The following is a 13,056-nucleotide window of genomic DNA, read 5'->3' as shown; positions in this document are numbered from 1 at the left end:
TACAAAACTTTCACAGGAAGTGTGGAGCTGATACTAAGTATTTTGATCAATTTTTTTTTCCTCACTTTTCTCACCTTTTTCTTTGTGCTCTTAAGCACCATATCAGCGTACAGACTCTAGAGTGCAACAATCATAGATGCTAAAATAGTATGTTTTGACTCTTTAATCCTCTGTTTAAACTGTTTGAAGAATGTTATTGTTAAGTTGTGGTAAAGTTTTCAGGATGTAAACACTGTACTACCAGTAAACCCAGATCATCAGTTTGTTCCCCAAAAGGTCAATGAACAAGTTCGCAAATAAACCAATGTTTAGTCACTAAAGAAATCTTGGTGTAAATGTGGAAATCTGCCAATTCCATATCATCAGTTCTGCAGGTCTTAAACTGGTAACATGCCAGTTCAATAAAAGAAAAAAATTACCACTAGAATAATAATTGTAATACCTCAAGGAAAATGCAGAAATATAGACTCTAAATTCAACTGGTATTATCTAGACAAACAAAATGCCAAGGGCTTTGGAAATTGGAGCAAGTAAACTCAGCATATATTATTGTGAAATGAACATGTCTTAAGAATTCACATATATTTTGCCATACTATGGAAATAAACATCTTGGATTTTGTCTTTTATAATACTACACAAATAGGTGCAGATAGCTGCAGAGCAAACAGACTTAAAGGCTTTTACAAGGCATAGTTCTACTGGGATAATTTTGAATTTCTATTGTATTGTTTCAGCAGTTAAAGGGTTAACATTTTCAAGGTAAAACAATTTTTTTTAAATGAGATTCTTATCAAAATCTAAGAACTATATATGTGGATTTTGAGCTTTTGAAAGCAACAGTACTTGTAACTATGGAAGACAGAAGCCTTTTATCTAAAACCTCGGTTTGTTCATATTTACCCGTAAGAGGTAGGAAAGTTTAATTGGTAAGAGTTTAATTTTTTTATTCTCAAAGTTTCAATACAGTGAATCTAACAAAGAAAAGTTGCCTCTTAGGAACTCCCATGATTTAATGAAAGTTATTAAACTTCATAGCTCAAAACAAATTTCATTATGCCATAATTAAGAAAACAGAAAATGCATATCAACTAATACTCTTTGGAGCCATCTGCTTACACAAAACTGAAGTGCTATTTTGTCCAAAAATCTTACCATTAGGAGAATACACAATTAGACTAAAACCTAGTGACACTGTCTACAGACACTTCATATTTTAAAAACTTTAAAGACCACAGCAAGGAACTATTGTTTCACCTTTTAACTCAAACAATATTATCCCCAGATCTAAATAAACTAAAATTTTACACAGAGGACATGTAAAGCCGGTAGTTAGTTCTCTGTAGCAAATATTACATGTGATCTGCACATTAGTTCGTAAGAGGCTCTAAGATGAGGATTCTGAGCACTCAGACTCTGATCATCACCTTAACACTATGCACAAATCTTTAAGCAAATTTCTAGTCCAAATCAACAGTCATACTTTATCGTAAACAGGAAATTCACCCCCCCAAAAAAATTTCAATCAAAAAAACCCAAACTGTTTAATGATGAAGGGAGAGTCTAAGCAGTGAAGAGTCAGAAGACTATGCTTCGCTTTTACAGATGGCCAGCTCAGAACTAGGCTGACTTATTAGAATTGTGTAGGAAAATGCTATCTGATTTGTACCCATTTGGTGGTATTATCAATGTATTATCAAAATGAAACATACTAATTATAGTAATACTGTAAAGATGTTATCAGGATTATTAAAAACTATTTAAAAAGAGACCTTAAGAGTTCGTCCATTTATTTGTTAACATCACTTTTTTTTAACCCAAAGATGACATTAATTGATAAGCTTGTTACATTGTGATGATGGCTAAGAATTATTGTGCCCTCTGTACTTTCATTAGGGGCTTAAAAATTAATAATGTTACTTCATTGACCAACATTATCATTTTTCAACTTACTATACCTGTCTGCAATACCGTCTCAGGATCAACTGATGGAAGGAAGTTCATATCTATTGATCTTGAATAAAGTAACAAACACATCATTAATAATAATAAACTTAATTACTTAAAGTAACAAATACATTATTAATAATTGGTATTACAGTAGCACTTAAAACTTCAACTAAGGCCAGAGCTACCTGATGCTGTTAAGAGACTGTATGTTTCTTCCCTCACTCAGTAAAGTCCTTACTTTTTCAACTCATTGTATCAAAATAGAAGTGCAGCTGCATGTAATCAATTGCTAAATGAGCATCCATCTACACAAAAACTGATTAATTTTGTAGTCTGTGTTATAAAATTCCACAATTTCTTTACATGTTTCAAAATATTTAAGGCATATCGTAGTTTCAATATCATTTGGATTTCCGATGAAACTTTATAATCCAAAAGCATTGATTTCAAAAAGCGAATCACAAACCTCTCTTTTTCTTGTTGAGTTCCTTTATCACTTCCATTGTTAATTAGAGCAAGCTCATCCAATAAGGATGTTGATTCTTTCGTGAATTTTTCAAATACCTAAATAAGAGGCAGGTTTTAATTTAAGAAATGAAAATTATATAAGTGGCAGTATTGAAGGCATCAGTGCAAATTTATCCACTAGTTCTGTTAGTATACTTCAGTCTTTACACAGCATAATTATTTCCCAGCATTCAGATGGTAGAGTAGAAAGAGTAGAAAATATAAAGTTTTGTTCAGGGAACACTTAAGAGCATGAAGATTCCTTAGGGAAATAGTAAATGTTACACTGAATATAACGAAGATAGACTGAATTCTGAAATACTGAAAAATTTTGAGATTTCTGCAAAACCTGTAAGTTCTTACGGGCATATTTATTCTACATCTTCATTTAAGCCTTTAAGTAAATCTTAAGAATAATGCTAGAGAATCAAGACATATTACACAAGCATCTGACAGCTCACTTGAATGGATTAAAATAATCAACTTTGTGAAGATTCCAGCTTTTAATCACTACTAATATGGGCTACATTGTAATGAAACCAAGATAAAAGAAAGACATATTGTATAGAAAGAAACACCCTCATCAGTTTCTTTGAATATAGGGGCTTCTGATCTCAGATAACAAGACCTGTATAGTCAGATACTGCGTACTGTTCAGATGATTCCCCTGTACCTGACTTCTGAGGGTTGGTTTTTTGGTTTATGTTTTTGGTTTTTTTTTTAACAGAACTGAGCATGATCAGGTGCCATAAGTGACATGCGCAATAATTTTCAGGTCTTTTTGGTGTTAATAAATTATTAATCAATAGCGTGCAGATGAACCTTCCTTAACCTATCTAGGACTAAGTAAATTTCACGGAAAACCAAAATAGACATGAGGTGGACAGCTCTTAAAAGCCAATTTATAAAAGTATGGTTTATAAAATGCAAGCTAAATTCAGTTGTTACAAAAGGAAAAAAAAAATCCCTAGAATTAAAACGTATAAACAGTTGTAAACCGTTTTTCAGCTAGTACCTTAAACAACCTTTCTGCCCTCTTGTCTAGTTTCAGAATTCAGGAGTTACAATGGAGGAGGTTTTCTTCATTAATATACAAAACAAGTGAAACAAGGCAAGAGAGGAGAGATGGGAGAAAAATTTTCAGTAGTAGTCTGAAACAAATATAAAGCAGAAATTCCAGCTAGAGTGGAAGTACTGTCCTTATGAATTTTATGAATGCAGGAATAAGCAAGTAGAAGTCAGATTTGTATATACCAGACAAAAATGAAGGAGAATTAAAATATTAGATTTCCCTTCCCTCCCCTGTGTCCAGGTGCTCTCAGTTTCAGGCAGGGAAGAAACAAGCTGCCTTGCCCTAATCCACACACACATAAAGGCCATGCAAAGACCAGTAGAAAAAGCTGCACAGCAGAGATGCTCTCTCTGCCCTTGGGTCTGAAGACACAATTTGCTGAGATTCAGCAAAAAAGAAACATGGTACATATGATGTAAGCCCTCAAATTTCTTAAGGGGGAAGTACTGCTGTGAAACGGACTGCAAGGTATGTTTGAAAGCTTCGGGCAGTTGCTGTTGGGACACTGTGGAGTATTCTTTGTCCAGGATCCCACCTGGACATCCTAGTTGGAGATGCACATTTTAAGAATAGATTGCATGGGAAAGGAACACACTTTTTCATTGAAGATTAAATATTGTTTTGAAAATTCAATTAAAGTAACTGAAAACCAAGTATCAGTGAACAGATTAAAAACATTCTGGAGTGCTATGTGCACCAACATTTGCTTAAACAATTCACATCTATTAATTATTTAGGGGTATAGGGATGTATTTACTGCATCTCTATCTACTGGGGAAACTGCACTGACCGAGGTTTTAGTGTAGGACAGCTTAAAAACTGGCTCTCAGTGCATAGGAACCAAGGCCTAAGAGATCACCTCAAAATATCTGCAGAGTCCAAGTATTTCCTCCTTGTTTTGGATTTCTCCTATCAGCAGCCAAACAATTTTCCGTTGTAGTGACTATACTATACACTCAGGCTCTTCTAGAGTGAGGGTCTACAAGAGAGCTTCATTAAGGAACTTGTTTCAACAAATTGGTCACATTAGCTTTTTATCATCCCTTGAGCAAATCCAGTGTTAGTTATCATAAGACTATTCATGCATTTGAACTCCACTACTACACATACGACAATTTCTACACACTTAGCAGTTCCTACACAAATAAAAATTCATGGCTCAAGAATGAGACATTTGGAAACAAAACAAAACAAAACAAAAATCGAGAAAACTAACCAGCCTCTTATTCAACCAATCCATGTGATCATAGGTCAGTGTTCCTCCAAAATCTTCTGTTAGTTGGCATGGTTCTATATATCGAGTCAGCTTGTTAGCAGATACTAAAATAACCTGCAACAATAAAAGAAACCTTAGGTACACTTGTAAGTAATGCTTATATTTTTCCTTAAGTACCTGAAAAGCCTGTTAAGTGCATCCAGAGGTACTGAGCACATCTTTCTGTGATTCAGAGAAAGCGACCCTTTTACCGCTAAATGTTTAAATGAAGTAAGGCTGGTTGCAATTAAAATGGGCCTAAAACAGACAGGTAATTTTTATACTCAGTGTATATCATGCATAATCCTGTAAGAGCATCATCTGTACCACCTTGTCTGTTTATAATAGGAAAAAGAAATATGTTTCTTTTATATCCATTTTCTTGGTGGTAACTGATGTTTCTTGATTAAGTCATACACCACACAATCTGTTTTTCGTGAATATAGTAGCAGGATATCATACTGCAAAGCAGTTAGTATTCTTACCACTTTCTTGCAATACTTTCCGTCCCAGAGGTAAGCTTGTGCCATAAGAGTTAAGTGCCTGCATTTACTGTGCAAATATGCTCAGCAGGAGTTGGATCAACCACGCTCTTTCCACAAGTAGACAAATTCAAATCTTAGTATGCTTAAAAGCCCGAGTCATTCACCCAGAAGAAAAATCTAGTTCATCAACTACTTCAGGAAATAAAGGAAAACACAGGTCCACTGCTAGTCAGAAGACTAAATTCTTCCCTTCATTTCTGCATTCTAGATGCTCCTGGCTGAGCCTTATTCATATAAACCTAACCCAAAAGTTGGCAGCACAGGTTGCTCTGATGCATGATATGCTAAGCCTGGAATAATGCCTGTGGAAAAAAAAAAAATCTCTATGGAAGCAGACCCATCGGATCATGCACATATTCTTGCAGGGGACAAGAAATCTGGAAAGAGCCTTCTACTTCTAGTCCAGTTCTGTGTTCCTGTAGGCACTGGAAGACAGAAAACCCATCCTACTTTGTCTTCCACTACTTCAGGATAGTTCAGGCCTGTTTAGATCACTAAAGCAATTTGATGTACCAAATCATTGATGAAAATACTATGTTTCTGAGATGGGTTTTGAGATCAAAAGCCATTCAGGTCAACAACCATTGGTCACCTTTAAAAACTGAAAGTAGAGGTTGCACAGTCTCCAGCCTTGGAATTTTTTCAAGGCCCAAATGGATAAAGCCCTGAGTAACCTGGTCTAATAGTAGATGATCTGGCTTTGAGCAGGAAGTTGGATTAATGACATCCTGAGGTGCCTTCCAATTGGAATTAGTCTGCATTTTTTAAATTCTTACAACTAAAGAACACAGAGTAGTTCCAAACAAATGGTCTAATATTTAATATACTGAAAAATTTTCCAGCAACAGTCAGCAAATATAGGCTATTCTCCTGTACTCTTAATGGTATGTAGCTGCCATAAATGGAATTAGCTTGTAGTTTCTTTAAGTAATGCCAGTAACCAGCCCAAACCCCAGACGACTCTAGGTCCAAGAAAAATAAAGCCTCTGTTCTCCCTTTTTTAGACACACATTTATATTTTAGGTCATTTTTACATTCTCTTTTCATCTCTATGAGTTCATTAAAAAGGAGAAAATTAATTTCTTCAATCAGGACATTTTGGTATGGAAACTAAAGTAAATAGGGCAGCTCGTTCACATCACTAAAATACTGGTTCTAAAAAAACCAAATAGCCTGTAGAAAAGGACAGACTGCATTGAGACCACTTCTAATTTTTTTAACTGAGATCCTTCAGGACAGAAAGCGGGCAAGGGATAAGCTTTACAAACTTGTACCAGGGAAACTTTTAAGAAAAATTTTTCTCCTTGAAAGCAAAACCTGCCTGTAACATATATTAGCTATATGAGAAAATAATTCTCCGACAAAAACCCACCCCACAGGTGAGATTTGGTCAAAGAACATAAGCTTCTTTTGCACCTTATTAGAAAAGTTTTGAAAAACAAAAACTTCCACCTCAATAGTAAGCCTTGTTGTAACTTAAAATGTTGCTCCAAAAAACATTCATTCTCTAGGTTTCTTTTTTTAAAAGCTGTTTCTTTCTTAAAGTGTTTATTGACTGTTCACTGGGATAACCGCGGAAATCCTGTCTGAAGACTTCAAAAAGTAAACAAACACATGAATTTTTGACAAGGTGGTGGCAGAAGGGAGGTTCCTGAACAGAATTTAGCTCTTGTTCTAGACCTAGACTAGTGGCAGTGCTAATGTAACACCCTCCATATGCTTTAAACTAGTAACTTTGATATTTCTAGGTGTCAAAAGCCCAGTTTGCCTCTCTGAAGCTTCTGAAATACTGCTTTAATCAGCTCCTACGGATTAACAGTCCATAAGAACAACAACAGAGAGCCAAAAGAAAAAAAAAGTTAAATAACAGTAGGTGTGATGTTACATAAGGAGAAAATAAGACACTTCTCTTTTGAAGATGAGTTCTACTTTAAGTTCAGCACCTATAGCAAACTTCCACTGTCACAGATTCCTAAAACTTTTCACAATCCAATCACAGTAATTGTCTTTCACCTTTTGAGAAAATAAATGTTAAATTACCACATCCTAAAAATTTTTTCCTTTATGAATTAGCATTCCAACTTGCATTTGAATTTCACACTTCAACATATTGTCTGTTGCACTTCACAAAGCTTTTAGTCACATGGGCTCTTCAAAATCCTCAATAGTTTAATACTTTGTTAATGGCATGCTTAAAATTATTTGTCATCCTTCCTTCTAAAATTATCATTACCAAACTGCACTAGACGACTAACCACAGAGAACATCTCTAGTTTCTCCTCCCTCTGTGAAGCGAATGATGATGGCTTTCTATTGCTTGACCAGCTAGCTCTCAATACTCCTGGATAAGACACAGGTCCAGATGAGGACCATTTACAGTTATAAAAATAGAAATATCCCACTGTTTGCTTGTAACCAGACTGATTTTTTTCTTTTTTTCAAAGTTATCTTACTATGTTGACTCCAGGAAAAAAAAAAGTTTTCTTAATCCAAAGTAAAAGCCTTTGGACAGCAGACTATAGTTGGATGTTAAAGTGAACAGCTTAAATTTCCTAAGGGAGAAATTAATAGTTCTGGACAGATGGTAAAACAGAAAAAAAAGTATGAATTATTGAATCCTTAAATCCTTGCTTCATTTCCCACTTGATCCACCCACTTCTGACAGGACAGCTAATAAGATGACAGTGCTAGTAGGTTTCAAATATGTCCTGTTTGCTACCTACCAGAGTCCTTATCATCATCATCTGTACTCAGTTCTTTTTAAAACTTAGAAGAGATGATGAGAGCAGCTCTCATCATTGCTCTACTCTAATCAGCAAACTTGCTTTGTACAATACTGGCCTGCTAAAACACTGTAAAAGCCTTTGCAGAAACAACTCAGGATAGTGCTTTGGGAAAAGTAAAAGTGCTGTATTTCTTAATAAAATCAAGCAACCTTTTTAAGAACTGCCAAACAAACAAAAAAACCCCATGTACTGCAAAGTCTTGTGCTTCAACTGCAGAGCTCCCTTATTTCTCAGGAGTGAGACTACAGTTATTTTTTCTAGTAACATGATTTTGACCCACGCAACAGTGCCACTAACACTTATCTTTCATAATAAAAGAGCTTTAAATACTGTTTGTACAAAGCTGACCTCTCACTCTATGTCATTTGCTGGTTTTTGCAATTATTTTCATTGATCACCTGCAATGAGATAAAGGCAGATGACAAGATCAGAGGGGAATTTTGGATATTCAATAGGACGTGTAAAAGTGCCCGCAAAATGTTAAAAACATTCATCTGAACTTTCTTTCTTGAGGGAAGAATTGAAAAAGCCCTTTAATACAAATGTCACAGTGTCAAACCCAGGAGCTATTGGACAACAGGATGGCATAAAATTTCAGTAACAAGGCATTTTTTTCTTAAGTGTGTAATATCACAGCAGCCACACTACTGAAAAGGAGTAGGTACTTTCCAAAAAAACACAACACACATGTCCCTTGAGAATACAAAATTTAAACAAGTGAATCTAAGCATATGATCTTCTGAGAGCAGTAAATATCTTTATTAATCTTCGTAGCTTGGTATCAATGAGTAATACACTGCTGTTCTGGGATAAATGAAAAAAATTATCTAAACAAATTGGATGGTAATATTCTACATGTATTAGAGTAAAAACTTTATACTGGGAAATAGGTACAGAGGAACTGTAAGGGGACTAAATCATATTTTTTAATCTCAAGAGTAAAGAGGTCTTAAAAATCAGATTTAGTTTAAAAGAATAATTGGTGTAATCTCTTAGAAAAAATATTTTTATTAACTGACATTTACACAGCACTGTAAACCTAAAAATATACTGAATTTCACAGAACAGAAAAAAGCCAATCCTGACAAAATCATTTACGAAAACAGAGAAAATAATTCATTACATATACGTATCTATACTGCTTATAATTTGTTAGTCTGTTTTTGGTTTTGGTTTTTGTTTGTTTTGGCAGTTTGTTTGGTTTGAGTTGGGTTTTTGTTGGGGTTTTTTTGGTTGGTTGGGTTTTTTGCCCTTTTTTTTTTTGTTGTTGTGGGTTTGGGGATTTTTTGTTGTTGTTGTTTGGTTTTTTGTTTTGGTTGGTGGGGGGGGGGGGAGGCCGGGGGGGGGGGTGTGGGGTTTTTTTGGTTTTTACACATCAAGCAACCTAATATCCAACAACCAAAAAGTCTGACCAAGTTCACAATTCTTTGTAAAGAATTCTTACCAGCTGTGTCCAACCACTGAGAAGTTTATATGGGCTGAAAGTGCATTACCAACACATGCCAGTTTCTTACTCATTTTAAGTAATCCTCATTGTCATGTGGGTAGCAAGTGATACTAGTCATGAAATTAGACATCTTTAGAAAAAGGTTCTAAGAATAATAGAATGTATATATTATACACAGCATTAGCTGTTTGATGTTATGTAAAAGTGATAGAAATTAAACTAATGGTAAGAACATTTATGCATACAATAATATATGTTTAAATTATCTGTTCTGATTTGTTACATTGCAATGTAACTGACTACAAATGTAGCTACTCTAAGAGTATATTAAAGTATTTACTCAGTATGAGCAGAACATCACTGCTTCATTTACTAATTTTAATAAACTAGCATCAAAATATTTAATACTTTTTTCCTTTACTTACTGGAACATAAGGATCTTTCATTTCTAAAATAGTTTTTTTCAAAAAGAACATTAATAAAACATGCTAAAAGCTGATCATATTTATCTGGTTGCTGATTGGTAATTTTGGACAAATTTCATTCAAACAGGCATAAGTAGAGGAGTTTTTGTTCATTTCCCAAAAATTTTGCCAAGAAACACTGGGAAGCCCAGATAGCTCTTCCCCTCTCACAGCCTGGTTGATAGGTATTAAAATTCTGAATTTTGATAAAGTCCTTTGGGCTCAATATTAAAGTTGTTTTCTCAGTACAGTGATTCTTGATGATTTGTTATGCCAGCAGCTTACATATCCAAACAGCTTTGGAAAAATATGAGGAAAGCTTCAATGGCAGAGAGGCACTGAGAGATCGCGAGGCAGAGTTTTGCAAGAATAAGTTTGCTCTTCAGCCTGTGCAAAAGTCCAAACTGAAGAATGCCTATATTCATTTTCACACTACACTGAAGGCCACTTTTGTATTAAAAAAAAAGCAACTTTTTTTAAATTTAAGTGTGAATCCTAATTGTTTTCTAAAGCACAATCGGATTCATCTTCGGCTTTTTTTTTTTTTTTTTTTTTAAAGTTAGCTGTGCTTATTCTCCAGCAAAGTTGGCTGCTGGAAAAACTTATATATGGCCTCAACTATCCTCCTGGTGATTTTTCAAGAATAACTATGGCACTTAGCAGACAGAACACAGCCGCCCATATATCTAGTCTGACAGTGATTCATTGCCACTGAATTGTATAGCAAAGACTTCCTCTTCCCAAGGAGAAGAATCATCCTATTGTTTGATGATAAATATTATTTCAATCCATTTTTTGAAACACTGTTTGATTAAACACTGAGTAGGATAGAGTATTATTTGCTAATATGGAACACTAATCTATACAATGATCATTTTCTTTAACATTACACTGAGAAACACAAGTTAAATATTTATCTGGCCAGTATCACACAGAAATCTGGCATACTAGAAACCAAAGGGCCACTAGTAGAATCTAGATATACACTAGACTCACTGTCAACTCCACTCCCAGTAACTGTCTCCTTCACTTTCGAGCACTCATGGTTTTGCCCACTCATTCACCTTCCCCACTAGGACTCATGCTAATAATTAGCACACTACCTTTTTTCCATCCCAGAGAAGAGACTAATAGGCACACCCTTCTTTAGGACTGAATTTAGAATGTGACATAAATGCAGGCTTACGTACTCCAGCTCCACAGGGACAACTCCCTGATTTGGCCCAGGTTTTTAAAAGGACCCATTGCCTCTGGTGTGAAAACCGCAGCAACAAAGATACATGCAGATGAAGAGAGATGCATTTAAATAAATACCATTTTGATAAAATATTGAAACCCCTATATGCATTTTTGGGAACATCCATGAAAGCTACAAATTTTGGTGTCTCAGTATTAAAACACTGGACTGGAAGATATGATACAGAAATTAAAGATTTCCTACAAAGTGTTATTCTTTCTTCATTCTGTGGCGCAATACTCTGCTTATTAGCATTATTCTTAAAAGGTAAACTGGGGATGATTACGCCACAATTAATTTCCAAGTAGAATACTGAGAGCTACATACAGTAACAGTAGTTAATTTCAAAATACAGGAACAGTATAAAAACCTCTTGTAGTAACACAGTAGAAAGTTCTGGACCACACTGTTTTCAATGGCACCAAAAAAACCCCAGATATAAAAGTGTCTGGGGTGGGGATTTTTGTATTGTGGAACATTAAGGATAGCTATAACCATGTAACAGGCATTTAATCACTTTCAGAATAAAGACTGTTAGTCTAGAGAAGGTATCTGCCTACTTAAGTATGTAACACTGACTTAGGTAGCAAAGAGTTACTTTACTTGTATTGGGGACTGATCTGGAAAACTGTGGTCAAACCCCATTGGATTTAGCCTTTCCAGTTGTTTTCTTAAACAGTTCCTATACTTCTAAACAAATTATAAGATCTTGGTACCTATTTTTCAGCTACGTAACACGGAAAAAGGCAAGTCAGCTAGCTAGTATTTCTTTCAGAGCAATTCTGATATGCACGTACACAGACCATAAACAGGCTGAAATGCAGGAAACCTTCATGGAAAAAAAGTGATTTTTACGTTTCTGTACTCCTCTGTATATTGATGACTTGACATTAGAGACTTAAGATTGTCCAGAACAGATTCTGCTGATATACAATCATAAGAAATTTCTGACACTATTACTAGAGACGTAAGAGTTGATAGCTGCTACAGTGCAGGTTTGAAGCATTTGAAACTACTCAGACTTTGGACTTCAGGACTATCAGGATCCTTTTGCTATATACTCTGATTTTTCCAACTAGTGCCCAGTAGTTTACCACCTTTTTTTCCTTTATCTTTTTTTAAAAGGCCTTAATTTCTTATCTCATAATCCTAAACTTCTAAATTTTGCTCCATGATTTCCACAAGACCAAGAACAGCAAGCACACTTTCTTCCTTCCTGCTTTCGACAAACTGATTTTCAAAGCACTGATCTAATATCCAAGCCAGGCTAAGAGATTATTTTTCCTCCTGGTCCCTTAAATGAATGGCATACACCGCCCCCCCCGCCCCCAATCAGTCTGTAGGCAATTTTGCATTGTGTACAAACTTGTACATTTCTTCTACTTTTATGGTACACCTTTTCCTCCAGTTTTCCTAGCTATCTTCCTATGAAAAGCTCACAATCAAATAAAACACGCTACAGCTACTAACAAAGAGTGATTTGTTTCACACCACTATGTAGAGTATATTAATAGAAAAGCAAAAAGCAACACCTCTGAACCCTCCAAAACACAAACCTATTCAAACCCTGTTCTTCATTCATTTAAAAACATTAACAGTATTAGGTATTACAGTGTAACATATGCAACAGTTCAGCTGAAAGACACCCTTGGAACAATTAAGACAACTCTCCTGTTATGAAGCATGGGCACAGGAACAGAAAAAACTGCTTCAATGAAAACATGAACTGGTTGCTAATAAGCATTTTAGAGAGGAATAAAGGGACAGAAGAAAGCTCTGCTGGAGGATGAATGG

General features: G+C 35.2%; 1 protein-coding gene across 1 annotated transcript in view; it reads right to left on the bottom strand.

Moving 5' to 3' along the window:
• SESTD1 (SEC14 and spectrin domains 1) overlaps positions 1-13,056 on the bottom strand; it is a 60,310-nt gene that overhangs the window by 20,999 nt on the left and 26,255 nt on the right. Inside the window, exons 8-10 of the mRNA XM_010565867.1 lie at positions 4,745-4,858; positions 2,416-2,513; positions 1,958-2,013 (exon numbers count right to left, since the gene is read on the bottom strand). Of these exons, the coding sequence (XP_010564169.1) occupies positions 1,958-2,013; positions 2,416-2,513; positions 4,745-4,858 (268 nt within the window). The remainder of the gene's footprint in view (positions 1-1,957; positions 2,014-2,415; positions 2,514-4,744; positions 4,859-13,056) is intronic.

Source organism: Haliaeetus leucocephalus, unplaced genomic scaffold (genome assembly GCF_000737465.1).
Source record: "Haliaeetus leucocephalus isolate CR32 unplaced genomic scaffold, Haliaeetus_leucocephalus-4.0 Scaffold1, whole genome shotgun sequence".
Taxonomy (NCBI): Eukaryota; Metazoa; Chordata; class Aves; order Accipitriformes; family Accipitridae; genus Haliaeetus; species Haliaeetus leucocephalus.
This window is presented reverse-complemented; position numbering and strand designations above follow the sequence as displayed.